We start from the raw sequence: 22226 nt of genomic DNA, 5'->3' as shown, positions 1-22226 counted from the left end.
CGACATTTTGATTATCATTACCGCAACAGATGCTTATTAAATGTTAATTTAATTAATAGAAGCATAATACTCTGATTTTAAATGCATATGCAGAATCTCCAAATTATGTTCTTTCAGGTTTGTCATGTCATTTTGAAAATATGTCAGTGTTGATGTTTTCTGACTGTTGCGGTAATGAGATTTTTTAGGACTAATTTGTTAAATTATGTTACAAAAAGTGTTAAATGATAAGTAAAAGTTTTTAAATTAATGTTCCCATTTACTCCAGACTTTGTTTTTCAATGTCTGGTGGGAGAAAAAGTAAATTTAAGCAATTTTTACATTTTCATGCTTGACATTTTTAAAACCAAGTTTTCGTGAGAATCACCCAGCCAAGCCATTTAAACTTTTAATTTATTTAAAAAAAAACGTAACTTGGTGAAAACGTTATAAGAAACATTACACTTAAAAGAAATATAGGGGAAACAGACTTCTACAGAACACCGGATCCTTAAAAATCTCAGTTTAATGCTAAAACACTTCACACAGCTATTGAAAAGCATTCACTTTCTGCCACCAGTTGGGCTCCTCCCACAAAAAAAACGTCATCTCTGTTTGCAAACACGCAAAAGGTCTATAGTGTCCATTGACTTCCATATTATGAAAAAATATTTTGTTATTGTGGTATTGTGAACTGAAAAAAATGATTCATTAAATTTAATCAATTTCTTTAAGGTAAGTGGTTGCAATCAATTTATTTAAGCTACAACAAAAAAGATTAGTAACGTAAAATAAAATATAAAACTTTTGATTAAATGTAGCTTAAACAAATTGATTGCAACCACTTACCTTAAAGAAATTTATTAAATTCAATCATTTTTTTCAGTATGATAAGTGATGAAGAAAATATTTTGATAAATGATGGAAAGCACACAGTTGACTGTACTGTTCTGTTCAAAATAGCATTTTTCGTTTTTATGTTTTGTTAACTCCAGGATATTTTCAAAGTTCTCACATGGATTATCTTTATGTGCATTTGCAATCAGATCTTTCCCTCACAAATGCTTGATACACGTAACCTTTATATAGTGAGTGGACTGTTTAAATAATGTTTATGTGGATTGTACCAACTTATGCAATAAAAAGCTACAGTTGGCACCAAAGGAATTAAAGTACGCATTTATTTTCCATTTTTGTCTAATCCGTCTGATTTCAGCGGGGATTAACAGACCAATCATGAATATTGAGCGAGCGCTCATAGGTCGGAAATGGAATCCATCACACAGTAATAGGTGATGATGACATCAAGAGGAGCATGTCAATCTCAATGGTTTGAATTTGAAAACGTTTTTTCTGGGGCTGGGCAATTCAAGTAATACTGAGCAAAGAGAGGCATGAATGACTCTACATCTTTGGATAGAGCAATTCATACATCTGAAACCGTGACAGACTTAAATGGTAAAAGGATTAAGGTAAGATGTTAGTATTAATTCATCTTTATTTTGCAAAATATAACTGCAAATGCAAGTCTTTACCTAAGCTTAGTCAAAATTGTTCTTTACCTATGCAAATTTATGCAAAATTGTGATATATGTTCAGATAATTCATCTACTACAGAATTACAAAAAAACTACATTAAGTTAAAAATCACCCTTTTGTGTAAGATAGCCCTTAATCCTCTTTATTTTCATTTTTTTGCCATTGTGTTGAAATATAAATAATACATTTGTTAATACAGCATGGTATTTCTATCTGTCTAACAAAGATCATAATATTGCATTACAGGAATTGCATTATAATTTCACCTTATAATTTTGAGTTACAAAAATAATTAGTGTGGGTAATCTATTGATATGCACATTTTTGTGTAGTGTTGAGCAAGAATGATAGGAGCAACCCATTGAGTCGTTCAGTATAACAGCTCTGCAAAAGCTTCTCTATATATTGTTTATATTGGTTTATTTTACAGGGTTTATTATCAATGGAGACAGCAGAAGCCCAATATATCACACATTCACGCACAAGTGGGGCACAAGATGCTGAGCTATTTGATGACTCTCAAAATGAGCTTTCAACTTGTCTTTCAAAAACGTCCTCACCTGCAGTCTGTGGTTCAGCTGTTTCTGCCCTGCAATCTAAAGTCAGGGCAGTGTCACAGAGAAAGTTCAGGGGAAAGGACAGAGACCATCTTTTCCCAGAAGTTTGCACAGAACAGTCAGTGAAGAAAAAACAGGCCCCTGAAGAACAAAGATCTCTGTCTCCGTCATCGACTAATGATAACGTTGCTCTGCCCAACTATGTGATACAAGAAGCATGGGAGACCTACAGCCTCCAAAGTGAATCTCAGGGTGTAACAGGAATGTCCCGTGGGCTTTGTGAAGGGTCTAGCCTGGACAACATTGCATTGGGTGGTGGAAGTGAGCTTCAAGGAGACACACCACCAAAAAAATCCCTAACGTCTTCTCCCAGGCATTGGGCTCCTCCCAAGGGCTTCTGGAAAGTCTCCCGACCAGAAACATTATTGCTGAATGCAGATAGTTCTCTCACACTGGCGGCTCCAAAGGATGCACCACCTACAAATGAGGTGGATTCTAAACAAAAGCGAAAGCTGAAAGCAGTAAATGCAATGGTTCACAAAGAGCTACAAAGGTCTGACAGCTTGGAAAGTGCTTTTCATAGGTCTCTCCAAACAAAAGAAACTAGTATGACAGATCAAGTTGGTGGGCTGTGGAAGGCAGACAGTTGGGAAACGGTATGCTCCAGAGGAGTGATGAACAAGAGATACCTCAACCAATACAAAGTGAAAGCCATTGAGATCCCAACATCCATGCGTCCAGGTGGACAGTATAAACCACCATTGGAGCTGAACAAAGGTAGGTAAGCTTTTCAGCATTAACTAGTTTAGGTGCCAAGAGAATATCATCCAGCTCATGACCAGTATAAACCAGCTAGAAACCAGCAACCATGTTCTGCTAGTTTACAAAGAAAAACAGCTCTGATCATTTGCTGATGGTTAAGTTTTCACTGTATTTCTGATTTAACCAGAATTAGTCACCCACGGGTCACTGAGTCAAAACTCGCAGCAGGAAGGTTAGTATGATCTCTCAGAGCAGATGTGCCTGACTGTCACTGTCATTACAGATGCTGGGGGAGGGAACAGATAAAAGTATTATAATTCTGTATGATGTAGAGAAAGCCTGAAATCTGCTGGCATGTTTTCAGGAGTGTTGTGTAATACAACAGCAGGCAGAGCTCTACTGGCTCAGTAAGCTACAAAAAAAGGTTGAATGGGTTTTGTCAATTCCAGGTACCATAAAGCTATTAACACTTTGTTGAAAGTAAAGAAAAGTAAGATATTAAGTCCTATCTTTGTGCCTTTGGCCTAACATAACATACTGTCTATTTCTGCTTTTATTTTTCACCTTATCACTAACATGACCATACAATAACTCGATTGTGTTCCAGCTCATTTGGTAAAGAATTGTGTTAGCAACACAAATGTAAAGTGTTGGATCACAATTGTACAGATTGGTCAGAGCCAAGGGGGGGATGGCCAGTGGTGGTGCTAATGCACTTTCAACAACCCAAATTCAAATTCTTTCTTTGCCAATATCATCGCTCTCTCCACCCTCCACCCTCAACTTACATTCTGTATATCAAATAAAGGCAAAAATTGCCCAAAAAATAATTTGGGAAAAAATAAAGCTTGAATGCATTGTAAATCGCTCGGGATTAAGCATCTGCCAGAAGCGTAAACGTAAACAGAAATGACAATGAGATTTACCTTTCAAGATTAGTTTTGAAATCAATTATATTACTATAATTCTTAAATACTTGTTTGTGGAACAAAATAGATTTTCAGGGTGTGCTTATTCCATGTCAATGTCTGCTTTTACACAGATTTATCTTCTTACAAAGTAGGTGATAGGAATTCAGAAATTATTCCAAAGGAGCCTGTGTTTAATTATAGGTAAGTATATCAACATAAACAATATCGAAAAGGGTTATTAGTTTGTATTTGTGGACCTCTTATTAACAGAATACAAATCTACATGACAGACGCATTATTTAAAGATTAATCAGCATGGGCATAACATTCCCATGACAGAGATTACGTAAAACAGATTTATCAATCTGGCACTCTGTATGTTGAATGGTTTTTCATTTGTGGATGCTATGTAGCAAGATCCTCCTATTAATAATCCAGTATTTCATGTTAAATTACAATACAATCAAAACACTTTTAAAATTTCTGTAGAAATTACAGTATTATGGCAGCTGTTTGCCAGTAACTTACTGTAGATTTAAATGTATGTTATTTACTTGCAACAGTTTGTTCCAAGTTAAAGGGATAGTTCAGCCAAAAACGATATTAAACCCATGATTTACTCACCCCCAAGCTGTCCGAGTTGCATATGTCCATCGTTTTTCAGACAAACACATTTTCGGATATTTTAGAAAATATTTTAGATCTTTCAGTTGATTAAATGTAATGTTACAGGGTCCAGCAATAGTCCACGACCCTCAAGTCCAAAAAAAGTGCATCCATCCTTCACAAACCAAATCCAAACGGCCCCAGGATGACAAACAAAGGTCCCCCGAGGGCAATCCGCGCGGCGCCGTTGTAGAAATATCCATATCCAAAATGTTATCAACGTAATCAACTACCTTCCGGTAGCACCGCCATCTTAGTCTCATCCGCATTCAGGATGAGAGCTTACGCAGCGTACGGAGGTTTCTCTGCTGCTGCTCTGTGCCCCCGCCCTCCGAATTTGTCGTACGTCACTAAGAAAAGTGCGTACACTACGCTAATACTCTCTCCTGAATGCGGATGAGACTAAGATGGCGGCGCTACCGGGAGGTAGTTAGTTACGTTAATAACATTTTAAATATGGATATTTCTACAACAACACCGCACGGATTACCCTCAGAAGACCTCTTTTATCATCCTGGAGCTGTTTGGATTTAATTTGTGAAGGATGGACGCACTTTTTTTGGACTTGAAGGTCGTGGACTATTGGTGGACCCCGTAAAATTACATTTAATCAACTGAAAGATCTAAAATATTTTCTAAAATATCCGAAAATGTGTTTGTCTGAAAAACGATGGATATATGCAACTCGGACAGATTGGGGGTGAGTAAATCATGGGTTTAATATCGTTTTTGGCCGAACTATCCCTTTAAATGAACATTAAACATTAATGTCTTTATCTTTACAGAATGAAACTAAAATAACAGCCTCATGCAAAGCATTCTGGGAACCAAATCTGAAAAAAAAGGTTGATGAGTATTTCTGGTTCCCAGAATGCTTTGCATGAGGCTGTTAATTTATAGTTTTATTCTGTAATGACAAAGACTTGTTAATGTTTATTTAACTTTGAACAAACTGTACATAAATTTAAATCTACAGTAAGTTACTGACAAAAAGCTGCATAACTACAGCAATTTTACAATGTACATCAAAAACTGTTTAGAGAAAAAAATAACTCAATAATCTTTAAACATTCTTATAGTATGAAAGTATAAAAATAGGATGAAGAGCCTTTTATTAAGTGGATGACTGACAAATAAAAACCATTCATAATATTGTGACCAATTGTTCCAACTTGATCATTAAACTGTGAAACCTTTGTTCTACACAGACCCCTGTTTGCCAGCACAGAAGTAACTCTCAGTCCACGTCATGAGCAAGCCAAGCGTCTGTTAGAAAGAGCTCGATTGAAAGCACGATCGCAAAATACTAAAAGTGAAAACTCCACCTGTCCTGCTCAAAGAGAGGACCTGTAAGTCACCTCAGGCTTTATTATTGGCTTCTTGTTGATTAACATAAAGGTTGCATGCCATTGATATACACAGTTCAGTTTAAACACAGTTCAGAGATCAGTTTCAAAACAATAAAAAACCTTTCTAGAACCTTGACCATGACCTGCAATTATTAAAACAAAACAATTCTTAAAATTAAAGATATGCTCTTATGTTATACAGCGGGGAAAATAAGTATTTGACACATCAGCATTTTTATCATTAAGGGGATTTCTAATTGGGCTATTGACACAAAATTTCCACCAGATGTAGCCATCAAGCCAAATATTGAATTCATACAAAGAAATCAGAACATTTAAGTATACAAGTTGAGTCATAATAAATAAAGTGAAATGACACAGTATTGAACACTTATAATCACATAATGTATACTTGTAAAGTTCTATGAATTGTTTTATATTTCATGGGAACACATATCTCTCAGTTAATCTATTTCAAACAAAGCATACATTTTGCATTTGATGCTCTTGTCAGGATTAAATGATAATTATGTAACATTATTCAGTGATGTAATGGAGAAATACAATGACAGCAATCCCCAGGTGTTCTCCAACAGCTCTTGTCTTTACCTTGCAGGGAGCTCTTGCACAGTACTGTTATTGTCACGGCTCAGCAGCAGGACATCAGAGGCAGGAACCATGAATGTGTAGTGCGTTCACGTCGATGTGGACAGTCACCCACAAGAGTACGATTTGAAGACGAATCAGAAAAAGAGGCTGAACGGCGATACTTAGAGCGAGTGCGCCAACGTGGACCTGTGGTGGTTGACAAATCTCACTCCGTCCTTGAACCTGACGAAAGCAGGGCGAGTGCAATAAATTGGGTAAATGTTGGTATCCCTCTGGCTATATTGACCAAAGAGGGAGAGTGTGTGGCCACCATGGTTCCAAAAGAAGAAATTGTTAGGGCGTGTGGAGCCTGTGGAAGCATTTTGGGCCCTGCACAGACCAATGACTCTTCTTCAACTCATAGTGGCACGGATCGGGGTACTGCAGCTCCTCGATGGGTCAGCCCTGGTCATGAAACCATCTCTGACACCAATATGAAAGGCATTACTTTGACTAGAGGTCCCAGTCTGGATGAAAGTGGGGGAAAAGAAGGGGTTGGCGGTGCGGGTGAGAACATGTCAGCTTTCGGAAAGCTCAGGAGGAGGAGCAGAAAAGGGGAGAGCAGAATTGAAACAGGTCATGGTCCATACGCTCGTAGTCAGGATTTATGGGCTCAAAGAAGAAACTCCAAAACCAGGTCTAGTCTGGAGGATCAAACTACTCGATCTAAATTTACGAATAGGCCTGAACAAGGTGTCAAGTTTGCTGCGGAAACCTCGTCTGAGCATGAGACTAATGTCCAAGATTCTCCTTTCCAACTTCCTATCAAATCAGCACTAAAATCAAGGAGCAAGCAGACAGGGCAACGAGTGGTTAAGCTAATGCCATCGGTTCAGTACCGCTTAATTCACCTTGACGCCCAACTGGATGGAGGATCTCACCACGAAAACATTCAACCTGAATGCGTCACTTTTAGTGCCTCTTCACAGGTGCTACCAGTCACCTCAGGACTGACTTCTAATAACAGATCGTCTTCTCTCAGGTATTCTTCAGCTATGCTGACCACAGACCTTCAGGGTTTAACAATATGGGACACTGCAACAGACACTGTCACTGGTAAGATGTTATAGAAACAGGCCATTGCCTATTATGTTCATTGCATTACTCCCACTAAACCAGTGCTTCTCAATTATTTTCTGTCACGCCCCCCCCTAGGAAGAAGTAAACATTTCGCGCCCCCCAACTCTCCACCGCGCCTGTATATAGTATCATTTGTCTATAAAATGACACATCTGCAAAACATTGTATCTTTATTAACATTAAAGAAAACACAAAAATAGAAATATCGATCAACTTACAACAAAGAATAACTTTATTAACATTGTTTTTAGTGTCGCTTCGAGCCCCCCCTGGGGGTCCCGCCCCACTATTTGAGAAGCACTGCACTAAACAATGTTAATCTTTAGGCATATCTCACAGAAATATAAACGTACACTTAAAGGATTAGTCTATTTTCTTTAAAAAAATCCAGATAATTTACTCACCACCATGTCATCCAAAATGTTGATGTCTTTCTTTGTTCAGTCAAGAAGAAATTATGTTTTTTGAGAAAAACATTCCAGGATTTTTCTAATTTTAAAGCACCCCAACAATTAACAGTTTTAATGCAGTTTAAAATTGCAGTTTCAAAGGACTCTAAATGATCCCAAACGAGGCATAAGGGTCTTATCTAGCGAAACGATTGTCATTTTTGGCGAGAAAAATAAAAAATATGCACTTTTAAACCACAACTTCTCTTCTTCTTCTGATCCTGTGACGCGTCAGCGCGACCTCACGGTATTGCGTAATGACGTCGAAAGGTCACGTGTTACATATATGAAACGCACATTTGCGGACCATTTTAATCAATAAACTGACACAAAGACATTAAAGGTTCTCTAAGCAAATCTGTGTGTTGATTTTTGAAATGTGTTTTCAAACAAACTGAGCGTAGTTAACTCCTCCCCTTCCCCCTCCCTTCCGTGCTTTCATGAACGCGCCCAAACCCAACCCCCAAATCCTTCTTGCCGTTTATTGGTTAGAACACTTTGTTATGGTTTCTGGTGTAGGTTTGGCCAGTTTGTTATTATGGCAGTTTGTGGAGGCTGGGCTGTCTACAGAGATCGCGGTTTTTTACAGTTTTTACAGCGGACAGGAAGTAAGCAGATGGTGAGGAGATGTTTGCTGTATGTAACAAAAAAAATGTTTTATGGTCTAAAACGCGCGAATTCGCTTAGAGAACCTTTAATTAGTATCATTCAACATACCACAACGTCGCAACGGTCCTCTTTCTCCACACTTGTAAACACTGGGGCGTAGTTTCGCATACGTCATCCGTGACCTCTTGACGTGATGACGTATTACGCGAGGTCGCGCTGGCGCGTCACAGGACAGGAGGAAGACGAGGTTTAAAAGTGCCAATTTTTTATTTTTCTTGCCAAAAATGACCTTTATGTCACGTTTGGGATCGTTGGGAGTCCTTTGAAACTGCATTTTGTTGGGGTCCATTAAAGTCCATTAAAATGAGAAAAATTGCTTTTCGACTGAACAAAGGAAGAAATCAACATTTTGGATGACATGGTGGTGAGTAAATTATTTGGATTTTTTTAAAGAAAATTGACTAATCCTTTAATGAAATAACAAAAACGCAGCAATTCATTTACACAGAACTGGTTCTCAAATTCCAACCTTACATGTTTTGCATTTATTGTACATCAGGTCATTTAGCAAGTGATGGTGTCTACATAGATCCCAGATGCATTTCCACACCCTCTGTTTCCTCAGAATGTCACCCAGCTTTGAGAGCTACGTCCAAAGCAGATGACCTGAGGGCAGAACTGCTGAGATCAGAGCACCGAAAATTTGAAATGCAGTGTGATGACAATTTAGCTGTGTCTAGGTAAGTCACATCATACAGTATCATCAAATCCTTTGTTTGTTGAATCTTCCATGGACTACAAATATAATGGTGCTAAAGAGGATTCTTCAGAGTAGTGTTATAAGAGAAGACATCTGTCAGGGAGTCAACTGAGCCATAACCCTATGCACCTGTTCACCCTCATCAACCAGCACTATAAAACCTCCACCCAGTCCCTTCACTCACCGTAATCTCATGCTGTGTAACCAATCCTTTGATGTTGTTAAACTTACCGTACCTGTCCTGTTGTCTCCCTGTTTACCCAGTTCTTCGCAGTCTTTTGTCCCTTTGCTCCTTTGTTCTCACTGGTTCACTTGGAACACACAAATACCTCATTCACACAAAACTTTGGTACCAGAAAATATCCGTAAAATTGTCAGACAGGCTTCAGTGTGGACACAAACACGTCTTGTAAATGTTCTGGGATCTCTCCCAAAAAGAGGACCTAGTAACATTGCCGTAAGATACACGGGAAGCGTTGTGTGTAAATAAAGCCCTTTTCACAGACATCAGTGGCGGCCGGTGACTTCTTTTTTCGTGGGCGCTCATTGCAAAGTTTGTCACAACATGTCTGTAGCCCGTCATGTGTGTGGTTCTCTATTTCAAAATATGTGTTCTGCGCTTCAAGTGCGTGTATGTGTATCACGTGTCTTGTCAAAATAAATGCGTCTGAAGGGTTTATGATAAAAGAGACGCTCACGTTTGCCAGGTACTCACATAATCTCATGCGTAATCAAAGTTTACTGTTAAGGTAGTGTCTTGCGTGTATTTTGTGAACGTGAGCGTCTCTTTTATCATAAACGGTTATGAGGCGTGTGCAGCAGGCACTTACCTTGCAAAACACGTAATGCACATGGTTCACATGATGCAACAAACACATATTTTGAAAACGCAAGCAACACACGACACTCCGAACACATATTTTAAATTAGCGCCCCTCCGATGAGCAGTCACGAGCCGCCACTAACAGACATTACAAAAAATACACAGAAAATGCATCCAGTATTTGTCCGGGATGGTTTGATTTTTCGTTAATTCACACTGCCAATGATTTTCCCGAATCTGCGCGTGCGTTCACACAGATACCGTTAAAAGACATAACGTGTTTTAAATCTTGCACTTGGTAGTTTTTTTCTCTGCAGTGTCTGAAGTTTGCTTATTATCCTTATTATTCTCCTTTCTTTGTCATTTCTCATTGTGAATTTTAAATCTCAAAATGTTAATTTAAAACCCCCTCATTACAAACCCATCCGTTTACCCTGGACATTTCTATTACATGCATTCTCACCAAAGATATCACCACTACTGCCACATTTATCCTGTTCTCAATAAACGTGTTACATTTATACTACTTACCTCTGTGTTCTGGTCTAACAACACCATTCAGTCATTTATTGCCCTTTTTTTTTACATGATCTAATGTGCAGGAGAGCAGGGGAGCGGGAAGGAAGGCCCAAGTTGTCTCTTCGTCGCTTCTTCTCAGCTATGGGACTAAACAGCGTAGGTAAGCTGGTGAAAGGCAGTCGTTCCAACAGCATGGAGCACCTGTGTTCCCCCACTGCCCGCTACAGTTCTGCCTCCTCCAGTCCTTCACACAGAGGCCTGGTCTCTCTGCAGAGAACCCCTTCTCTTCAATCTCTCCACACAGTAAGTATGCTGTCAGCATTCAGAATAGTTTGTTAGAGGACATCCAACAGGCACCCCATTGCAATATCATGAGAGATTGTTTTATGTATCTCTGGCTTAGTTTAATGAAATTGCAAAACCCATCATGTGGTTAATCTGGTGATCATAATACATCGGGCTTATGTAATGAGATACTTCAATCAGTCTGGGGAAATGAATGGAAAAAACTAAAAGCAACTGCTTTCTATCCAGGTAGCAAAGCTGACTTAACAGGTGTTTTTTTAAATACTAAATTTATTACTAAATGAAACTGTAAGAGTTAAAAAGAAGTAATACTATAACTATGGTGAATCTCTTAACATAGAGGACATAGAGAAAATTTTATATGCATATGCAGTACTGTGCAAAAGTCTTAGGCCAACATGCCAGAATTAGATTTGTTGTTTTTGCAATGTTATAGTGATCATATATAAATGTTTCTCAGTCTCTTTAATAGAACACATCCAGAAAATACAAGTAATGTGTATATAGTATTAAAAACTATATAAAAATGTAAACTGATGCGTCAAGTTTTTAGGGTAAACTCCCCTTCCACTTGAGCAATAACAGGAAACTGAAGGATCTCTTAAACCTAAATAAAATTAAATCCTAATTTTAAAGAAATCTTTTTACCTCATTCTCCTAAAAAACGCTCAAGATGTGTTTAGTGCCAAGAGAGGTCACACTAAACACTGACGATGCCTAAAGAAGACATTTAAGGGGGTCACAGCGCCGCGCCGTTCTAATAAAATCGAACACATTGTTTTCTATGAGTGTACGCACACCGTCGCCGACAGGTGGCGCCTGTCTACAGCGCCCAGCTACAGGGGGTCGCACACCGGACGCGCAGCTTAGCACCGCGTCGCGTCTAGGACAACTCGGAGGTATCGTAAACCGGAAGTGCACATTAAATAGCGAGAGCTTCTTCAGAAAGCATCTACTTCAAAATGCACAATATATACATTAGCAGTATATACGTATATATTGTATATACAGTATAAACGTATATACGTTAGCAATGTTAATCGTTAATGATTTGGGACATATATGATATTATTTAATGTTAAATTATGTGAGTGGCGCTCTGTGTCGCGACAGGGATTTGAGCAACTTCCTGAGTCATAGCTGGGCGGCGTGGACAGGCGCCACCTGTCGGCGCCGGTGTGCGTATACTCATAGAAAACAATGTGTTCGATTTTTTTATAACGGTGTGGCACTGCGCGTCCGGTGTGCGACCCCTTTACGAATTAGGAAGTTGCTCAATTCCCTGTCATCATATTTATCCCAAATCATTAACGACTAACATTGGCTGCTAACGAATATTTAGCATTTTGAAGTAGATGCTGTCTGACTAAGCTCGCGCTATTTAATGCGCACTTCCGGTTTACGATACCTCCGAGTTGTCCTAGACATGACGCGATGTGGCGCTGAGCTGCGCGTCCGGTGTGCGACCCCCTTTAGTCTTGAAAATGTCTTTTTTATTTTTTGTTACATATTTTTGGTATTTTCTGTTTGTATCTTAATAAAATAGATTGAAAAATAAATATGGATGGACAGTAAAACTTCTAAAACAACAAGTCTGGTGGTGGTGGCCTAAGTCTTTTGCACAGTACTGTTTATATAAATGAAATGATATTGTATGATATGATTACTGTAATGGGAAAAATGTTAAAGGATTCAGATTTGAACATGGCTGTACATTTAGTAAGTGAGAATAGTGTTTCAATGCTGTGATGATGTTGCTCTCTCCACCAGCAGTCTCCTTTGGCTCAATTGCGCAAAGTCTCTTCTGTCCAAAGTCTACAGTCCCCAAAAAGGAAGTTTGAACGTTCCACTATACTAGGAGAGTTACCACTGCCTATGAGTTTGGCACCCAGGTGTGAAAAAAGTCTTTAAACACTTCCTTCATTGAAGGCTTAAAGGGATAGTTCACCCAAACATTTAAATTCCATCATCATTTTCTCATTCTTATGTCGTTACAAACCTGTATAAATTCCTTTGTTCTGATAAACAAAAAGGAAGATATTTTAAGCAATGTTTGTAATCAAACCGATCATGAGCCCCATTCACTTCCATAGTAGGATAAAAGAACACAGTGGAAGTCAGTGGGGCTCATGAGTGGTTTGGTTACAAATATCTTCCTTTGTGTTCGTCAGAGCAGGGAAATTTATACAGGTGTGTAACAGAATAAGGTGGAGGACATGATGAGAGAATTTTCATTTTAGGGTGAACTATCCCTTTATTACATTTCTGGAACCCATTTAGACAGAAAGGATGAGAACTGCCTGTTAATATCTTTATTGCAGGGAGCTACAGAAGGAGGAGAGGATAAAAGAGGCACTAGAGGATTCTCAAGGTCCAATAGGACGGTTGGTCCATGCTCTTCCTGATGGAACATTGCTCATAGAGCTTATCAGACCGGTGAACGCACCCTTTGGCTTTGTCATCTCTAGGGGTAAAGGAAGACCAGACTCAGGTAGACACCCATTACCCACAAAAAAGTATGAACCCTCTGAGGGATGTTTGAGATGATTCAAAGCATTTAAAGGTTTCTATCAAAATCAGTGACTTGTTATGCTGGTTTTACAGGTATATATGTGGAACGGGTTGGAGATAGTCCAACTGAAAACATCTACACCGGACTGTTGGGTGTTGGAGATGAGATTCTAGAAGTGAATGGAGAAACCATTGCTGGAATGACTTTAGATCAGGTCACACGCCTAATGACCCGTGAAAGCAAAGCCAAGATACGGATCCGTCCAAATTCCTGGATTAAGCACTGATGCACAAGGAGCAAATTACATATGTAGAAGATTTATAGAAATTAGGATTTTTTAAAACACTGTATAGACAGGGTGACTTTTGCTCAGTATATTTCCTGTTGTGGGCAGTAAGAATGTAGAATATGCAATGTATTGTTTACAGAAAAACTAAATTAAACCTGGATGTTTTGAACATACTTGATATTGTTCCCATTGTTGATTATTTTAATGACTTATGTTGACAGACAGATTGATCAATCATAAACAGCAGGGACATCGGGTGACTTATTTTTCGAGGGTGCATGATGCGAAGCTCGTCACAACATGTATGTAGCCCGTCATGTGTGTGGATCATCATTTCAAAATATGTGTTCGGTGCGTCATGTAAACTTATGCATCATGTCAAAATACGAGCCTGCTGCAGACGCTTCGAAGGGGTTTATGATAAAAGAGACGCTCACATTTGCTAGATACACGCTTAATCTCTTGTTTATTAAGAGTTTAGTGTTAAATAAGTGTCTTGCGAGTATTTAAATGTGAGCATCTCTTTTATCATAAACCCTTTTGACGCATCTGCAGCAGGCACTTATTTTGACAAGATGCATGATGCACATGGTTAGCATGACACAATGAAAACATATTTTGAATTCACACCCCTCAGAAAAGAAGTCACCGGCCGCCACTTATAAACAGTATTTTGCTTGTATTTCTGTAGTATTAAATATCTTCACTTACCTGGACGACACTGTTACCAGCATCCAAGCTGCAATTTGTTCTCTGTCTAGTGACATCTCAAAGAAAACAACAAATAGTTAATTAACTGTTTTAATACAACACTGTGCAAAACTAGCAAGACTTGAAACAAATTTCACGTTTAACTAAAATACAATTAGCATCAAAAAAGCCTAATCCCAACAAATTTTGATACAATAAATATTAAATCTGACAGATTTGTGTTGATTCCAGCATGCTATAAACTAATTAATAGTTTTTGGTCGTATTATTTTGGTAAATATGACCGTGGCAAGGTTTTAGACTGTGGCAAGGAGCTGGTTAACTAATAGGCCTATGTTACTACTTGATGCTGTGAATTCAATTTGCACTGTTTAAACGAGGACGTCTCCCTCTGCTGGTTCAAGTGATCGACGCAAAAGGTGTATCAGTAAACCGTAATTTGTTATAAAACGTATTTAACGAAGTATTGTAGTAACGATAACATTGTCCACTTTTAAATCAAATTATTTTACCATTCATTGCATATGCAAATGAGCATATTTACACAACAGTATGTCACTCAGTGTTGCATTATGGGACGGGGGCGCCATGTTTAGAGGAACCGCCGAACCTTTACTGTCTATGCGCTGACCGCTATGCCATTTAATTGTGCGTGTGTTAAAGCAACACTAAAGAGTTTTTGCTCTTTGCTCCCCCTATAAGCACAATGAAAGACATAGCAGCATTGTGAAGCAGTGTGACTTTCTTATGAGGCATTTAGCTATTGCCCCCTAGTGTTACTCGTAATAGATATAAAAGATATGATAAATATATATTAAAGTTGATGGCCACCAGTAATAAAATATTAAACAATTAAATCTATTTTATTCACACATTATACACAACAAATGTAAAATATAAGAATTAAACTATTTATTATTAACGATAATTATTACCTACAGCTTAGTTCACAAAATACCACTGTTGACTATATTCATGAAATGTCCGAAAATGTAAAGAGAAACAGTAATTTCATCGATTTACCAGCAGGTGCCATTGAAATGAATGGGCTTCAGTGCTGCGTTTGGAACTATGTGTCACTACATGACACCGGGTTACTTCCGCATTCCAGTCTTCCAACGGACGTCTATGTGAGTGTCGTAACTCTCTTATTATACGACTCTGGTTGTAGCCTAATGCTTTCAAAAGATGCTTAAAATATACGTTAGATTACATCCTGAGCAGGGGCATCATGCACCAATTTTTTTAAGGGGGCACAGTGTCAACAGCTCACAAAAATTTGTGCACACACAGACATCAAACGAAATATTATAGAGCTTTCAGTCTTTTCCATGGGACTTACGTTTCTAACAATCTGAAAACCCCTGCTTTCATGCAAAACCCTCCAAAATAAAAGTGATGACTAACTTTCATATCAAATACTATTCAATCGGAATAATGACACATTTGCATCATATTTACATCTGAAACGACATGTTTTATTTATTTAAGTCTTAATGGCTTGTTTAATTGTGTCATTATGCATTTTGCACAGCAACTGCATCATATAAAGTTAATGTAATTTTAAATCGTTATAGTTGTGGTAGGTCCTACGGCGTAGCCGCGACAGCGTAGGATCAGCGTCGGTTTTCATTTATACTTTTGCGTCATCGTCCGCGTCGACGTGCAAACACACGCGCAGACCACTGGTAGGCAGTAACCACGCGTGTAACCACAGTAGCAGCGCGAACGTCAAAGAAGAAGAAGCTTAGCAAGTTAACCCACAAACGAAGAAGAAACAGCAACTTCTTATCAGTGTTGGGGTAGTTATTAAAAAAATTTAATTAGTTACTAGTTACTTCTTTAAGTTGTAATGAGATTACCTTACTAGTTACTGCATTTGAAAAGTAACTTCACTTAATACTTTACTTTCCTTTTTCTTAATTTACCGCAGGATCTTTCGCCACAAGTGTTGTATTGCCATGCTGGGCTTACAAATGCTCAGACAGGTTGCTCATCACGTTGGCAGCAGTTGAAAGACACTTGTCGTGTGGGCATAGTGTGCATTTCACACAAATATTTTTGTCCTTTCGAGCAATAAGCTGAAAGTAATGTGAATATCGCCCCAGTGGCCGAAACCCTCCATCTTCATTTCCCGCTCCCCTTTGCACCAGCAGCTACGTCAAATCAATCTCTATGGTAATGGCACACGTACAGGCACACGCATGCACCCACCACTTAAGCAGACAGAACTTTACACCCAGGCAAACACTGCTTGGGTTACGCAGGAAAGCGCGTTCCTATAGTCTAGTAAAGTAGTGTAGTTACCAATATTATTAGTGTAATGCGTTACTTTACTTCGTTACCCAAAAAAGTAATATAGTTACTGTAATCCGTTACTTTGTAACTTGTTACCCCCAACACTCCTTGTTGTGTATGATTTGAGAGGACCAGCAATGATGGAAGTAAAAAAACAATGACTTTTGATGCAGTTTGAGTTAAATCGCTCCTCAACTTGGCTCATCTTTGTTTTCACCGTTACAAACGGAAATACCTATGATGCAGTTTTTTTACCTGACGGGAGGTGTTTTGGTGGACCAATCACAGCGCTTGCGGTCCACGTAGATCTGACGCGCTGTTACAATTTTTGCGAGGTGCGCGTCAGGCTACGCAGAGCTACGCACAGGCTACGAATAGCACGACTATAAATCGGACTGCCGCCTTTCCACTGCACACGACAGTCAGAGTTCTCCCCCAAGTGGCAGTCATAATGAAATTTCAGTTTAATCGTATATGGGAGAGAAGCTCATTCCAGCGCAAGAGGCTTAATTCCAATATGTTTACCATGGTGGAAAAAATAAATGAACGCAAATAAATGAAACAGTAAACAGCATATATGACAAAGATTTCCAATATTTTTTGGAGAGAACATATAAAGACAAGATTAAAATAATAACGTAGACAAATTAAATTAATAATGTATTACTTATCAGCAGAGGTGGAAAGTAACGAATTACATTTACTCACGTTACTGTAATTGAGTAGTTTTTTGTGTACTTTTACTTTTTTGAGTAGTTTTTAAAATCTGTACTTTTACTTTTACTTAAGTATGTTTTGTTTAAAGTATTGTACTTTGCTACATTTTAAATCATATCCGTTACTAAGAAAAAATATTTTAAAAAGCAAGGTGATAAAGACGCGCAACGCCGGATGGGCGGGGGAACGCGCCAAAAGGACGAAGGAGACGGACGAGACAGGCACGCGCTAATGCAGACCCTCAATTCATTTCTTATGAAAGAAACCTCTGGCCATATTCAAGCGACCACTTTCCACTGACGCGAAGCGAGTGTTTCATTCTTATGAAAGGTAGGATTCATGCTCTTGAGTACAAAATTACAGACCGGGTTTTTACCGCTCATTTGCACGACGCGTTATAATACAATGCGCATTTTATCCTCCGCAGTCTAGCAGCTTTGCGTCAAGTCAAACACAACTTCAGAACGTCCTTGAGAATGCGCAGGTCATTAGACATGAGAGAGAGAGAGAGAGAGAGAGAGAGAGAGAGAGAGAGAGAGAGAGAGAGAGAGAGAGAGAGACATGAGAGAGAGAGAGAGAGAGAGAGAGAGAGAGAGAGAGAGAGAGAGAGAGAGAGAATAAAGGTCTGACATCAGGTACCCAGGTCAAGGAAGCTAGAAGACAATAAAAGTGTCAAAAGTATATAGGCATGGCACTAATCTCATTATATACTCATTTAAACTAGATAAATAGTTTAATAAAATAATGTATGTTACCAGCAATACATCAATTACAACCTTACTATAGTGATTGTATTTACTAGCTGCTGACCACCTTCGAAAAGTGCATAACTCAAATGTAAAATCATTAAACAATTCCATAAATGTTTCTTAGTTTAAAAAAGCTTTTTATTTTACTAACTTTTTGTTATTGCACTTTAATTGTAAAGATGTTCCTACAATTGAAAATAACTAGTTTGAGATTTATATTCCCTTCTCGTTTTTGAACTTTACTAGAATCCTTCACCTCTCCCTGCTGTAAAAAAAGTAACTTTTACTCTGAGTAAAGTTAAAATGATTTACTTTTTACTTTTACTTGAGTAGATTTTTAGACCAGTAACTTTACTTTTACTTAAGTAAAATATTATTAAAGTAACTTTACTTTTTCCACCTCTGCTTTTCAGTAATCAAAAGTATTTTTTTAAGGATTCAAGTGTTACTAATAAAGTTAAACCAAAAGGATTAATCATTTTCACCTCACACACAGTTTGTGATTGGAATACAATGAAATACATTACGATTTATAGTCGTGCGTAGGTTCTATGCCGTAGGCTATCCGTAGCCTGTGCATAGCTCTGCGTAGCCTGACACGCACCTCACAAAAAAATTTAACAGCGCGTCAGATCTACGCGGACCGCAAGCGCTGTGATTGGTCCACCAGAACCCCTCCCGTCAGGTAAAAAAAACTGCGTCATAGGTATTTCCGTTTGTGACGGTGAAAACAAATATGAGCCAAGTTGAGGAGTGATTTAACTCGAACTGCATCAAAAGTCGCTGTTTATTTACTTCCATCATTGCTGGTCTTCTCAAATTATACACAACAAGTTGCTGTGTCTTCTTCGTTTGTGGGATAACTGCTAAGCTGCTTCTTCTTTCACGTTTGTGCTGCTACTGTGGTTACACGCGTGGATACTGCCTACGGAACCTGTCGCTGCTACGCCGTAGGACCTACGCACGACTATAACGAGCCCTTTAACACGTAGTGGGTGTTAACACGTGATTTTAGCACGTTTTTGCTCTAACGGCGTTCCATACTGTCCCGATCCGACAGATGTTTATGCATTTGTGTAAATAATGTAAAACGTAAGAATTGTTATTTGCTTCAGACAATACGTTTTTTAAAAAAGTTAAATGTAGTTTATTATCCTTTGTTTTGTTGTGTCATAAATAAATAAAAATTTAACACAAATCTTAAAAAAATAAAGCTTGAGCATAGAGGGGTTGCAAGTTTACAAACATTGCAGGGTGCGCGCGCATCCAGGGGGCAGAAAGCCCGATTGGTGAGCTGATCCGCTACTGCAACAACCTTAATTATTGAAGCGTTCTTTATTGTTTGTATTTAAATAAGACTTGATTTTAGTTGGATCTGTTTTTCTGTCTTTATTTTTGCAGTGTTACTGTGAGACATGTATGAATTATAATGTTATAATTATAATGTAACGTAATAGTCGCATCTACTGGTATGTTAACATCAGGCACCCACCACTGACTCTGTTGGTACTATTTTCCACGCAACAATTCCTTGGCATTTTGAATTAAAGACACCGCTACTATCATACAACACAAAGCACGTCTCTTCTTTCTGCCCCTCGGTTGCGCGCGCAACCACTTAGTGACGTCGCCCTGCAACCCGTCTATAAGGCATTTTAATAGACGGGTTGCACGGCGACGTCACTAACTGGTTGCGCGCGCAACCGCGGGGGCGAAAGAACAGAACAGCAGTGTGTTGTATTCTAGTAGCGGTGTCTGTAATTCAAAATGCCAAGGAATTGTTGCGTGGAAAATAGTACCAACAGAGTCAGTGCTGGGTGCCTTATGTTAACATACCAGTAGATGCGACTATTACGTTACTAGCATTATAATTATAACATTATAATTCATACATGTATCACAGTAACACTGCAAAAATAAAGACAGAAAAACAGATACAACTAAAATCAAGTCTTATTTATATACAAACAATAAAGAACGCTTCAATAATTAAGGTTGTTGCAGTAGCAGATCAGCTCACCAATCGGGCTTTCTGCCCCTTGGTTGCGCGCGCACCCTGCAATGTTTGTAAACTTGCAACCCCTCTATAGATTCGTCCACCTCTGGTCCGAGATTACAACTCCGCCCACTTCCGGCCTCAGACTGTCAGGCTGGGGCTGTCAGTCTCAGACTGTCATGACGGGCTTCTGCAGTTGGTCCTATCTCATCCGATCAGGCAAACCGCTATTCATGTTGCAAACCCGAGCTTTATGACAATGGATTATTCGCTGTTACTATACAGCCTTTGGGTTCCCGTTATTCTGGCTGTTGAGGGTAAGTAAATGCTCTTTGTTACGGGGCTACTCTTGTTTCGGGGCTGTCGTGGTCATCGATGGGAAATCAATGGTCTGTCTCCGCGACAAAATGCATAAAAACTCACATTCTGTGACATTCTGTGATTAAGGGTGTGACGATGATTATATAACCGTAAGACTGACGGATTAGAACACCGTCATTAGAACTTTATTACCGTTCTATAACCTATAAAAAACTTTTTTTTATCACAGAGAAAGTTTAAATATTGATTAAAAACAATTGTTAACAGTCTGTGTTATTAATATAACCTATAAAAAACTTTTTTATCACAGAGAATGTTTAAATACTGATTAAAAACAATTGTCGTTTACAACTGTATTTGATTCTTTGGAAAACAGCATGACGTCCCAGGGACGTGCACAGGAATTTTGAGCGGGAGTTGCTCTGACCTAAAAAAAAGGGCACTCCCCACAAAAAAAAAAAAACAAGTCACTGATAGGTTTCTCTAAATTTAATAACTGAAAATGTGTTTGTCTGAAAAATGATGGACATATGCATATTGGACGGTTTAAGGGTGAGTAATACTGAGTATATCATGGGTTAATATTATAAACTTGGCAAACTCAGCCTGGCTTTATGAAGATTTTAACAGAGGTGGAAAGAGTAGCCAAACACATTTAATGCATCAGGACACTTCTGAGCCAATGGTCTCAATATGCCCACATTATATAGGAGTATTAAAATACAAATGTGTTGTTTAATTGAGGTGGACTATTGTTTATGTTACAACAGATAAAAATGTGATACATTCTGTACGCTTGTCTCATGTTCATCTTTTAATGTTTAGATATTTCTTTACTCCACAGCAAACAAAGGAATTTTGCCTGTATTTTACCAATACTTATGAAGGGCACTAATATAGTATGTATGTGTAAAACTGCCACATAAACCAACAGTACAGAAGAAAGAATACAAACACAGAATAGACAAGCATTTTAAATGAACAAATTAACTCTAGTCTCAATGCTGATATCAGACAAGTAAACTGACAAGAGTTTTGCATTCACTAAGTTAGAGAATTCCCTAAGATAGTCTGAGGACATCAACATTTTAGAGGCTCATTGCTTGTCTATTTTGCAGAGACTCTTATGGACAGCAGGTTGGCTACTACAGAGCTGGCGTGGACCACCTATCCGGAAACCGGGGTGAGTGTATTGGCATTTTCCTTTCTGTAATAGTCCATAATGGTGAGCAGATGTCGACATGGGTATTTACATCTGTTGGAGAAAATGATTTATTTATTACCATTTATGGAGGTTTCTTTATAACCAGTGCTTTCTACTTCCTCACAGCATGTGAGTATGTGCTGTTCTGTAACCCCACCCTTCAGAGTTTTAGGGTGGTGGAAAGTTTTGCTCATCTAGTTAACACACAGCTTTCACACATAGGCTGTGTTCGAAAAGTCTAAATTGCTGCCTTCTGAGGCAGCTTTCCAAGGCAGGAAGGCATCAAGGCATGTCCGAATTCAATATTAGGTTTACTTCCTGTCTCCTGAGATACCTATGCGTGGGTGTACAATAAGAATGTAATTGGTCGAGCCAGCCAGGTGGAGTTCGAAAAAATATAATGGCGGCCAAGGTAGCGACTGGAGCACAAATTTAGTGTAAATAAAGGTAGAATTTCACCTTTAACACCTTT

At 38.6% G+C, this 22226-nt stretch overlaps 2 protein-coding genes across 4 annotated transcripts in view; both read left to right on the top strand.

Annotated features, from left to right (window-relative positions):
- The first annotated feature begins 880 nt into the window (after window positions 1-880).
- LOC129442647 (uncharacterized) lies at window positions 881-13911 on the top strand. Of its 3 annotated transcripts, none has more exons than XM_073854171.1 (10): window positions 881-1451; window positions 1949-2852; window positions 3880-3949; window positions 5623-5763; window positions 6380-7467; window positions 9175-9289; window positions 10735-10954; window positions 12728-12849; window positions 13279-13448; window positions 13562-13911. In XM_073854171.1, exons 1-10 carry the CDS (start codon window positions 1374-1376, stop codon window positions 13753-13755), a joined length of 3102 nt encoding a protein of 1033 aa, XP_073710272.1. In that variant the 5' UTR covers window positions 881-1373; the 3' UTR covers window positions 13756-13911. The 3 variants fall into 3 exon arrangements, with proteins under 3 accessions (XP_073710272.1, XP_073710269.1, XP_073710264.1); XM_073854168.1 differs by having other exon boundaries at window positions 9109-9289; window positions 12731-12849; XM_073854163.1 differs by having other exon boundaries at window positions 9109-9289.
- A 6454-nt stretch (window positions 13912-20365) lies between these two features.
- The window catches only part of LOC129442643 (ephrin type-B receptor 3), a 31412-nt gene continuing 29551 nt past the window's right edge, over window positions 20366-22226 (top strand). The window contains exons 1-2 of the mRNA XM_073854158.1: window positions 20366-20546; window positions 21669-21733. Of these exons, the coding sequence (XP_073710259.1) occupies window positions 20483-20546; window positions 21669-21733 (129 nt within the window). The 5' untranslated portion in view covers window positions 20366-20482. The remainder of the gene's footprint in view (window positions 20547-21668; window positions 21734-22226) is intronic.

Source organism: Misgurnus anguillicaudatus, chromosome 2 (genome assembly GCF_027580225.2).
Source record: "Misgurnus anguillicaudatus chromosome 2, ASM2758022v2, whole genome shotgun sequence".
In the NCBI taxonomy this organism is placed as follows: Eukaryota; Metazoa; Chordata; class Actinopteri; order Cypriniformes; family Cobitidae; genus Misgurnus; species Misgurnus anguillicaudatus.
The sequence above is the reverse complement of the archived record's forward strand: the minus strand, read 5'-3'. Positions and strand labels throughout refer to the sequence as shown.

What these genes read in the sequence shown, in the direction of transcription:
- LOC129442647 (XM_073854163.1), top strand. Translation starts at nt 1,374, where the DNA reads ATGAATGACTCTACATCTTTGGATAGAGCAATTCATACATCTGAAACC. An exon ending in CCTGCTCAAAGAGAGGACCT is followed by an intron (nt 5,764 to 6,379) that starts GTAAGTCACCTC and finishes TTTACCTTGCAG; the next exon opens with GGAGCTCTTGCACAGTACTG. An exon ending in TGCAACAGACACTGTCACTG is followed by an intron (nt 7,468 to 9,108) that starts GTAAGATGTTAT and finishes ATTGTACATCAG; the next exon opens with GTCATTTAGCAAGTGATGGT.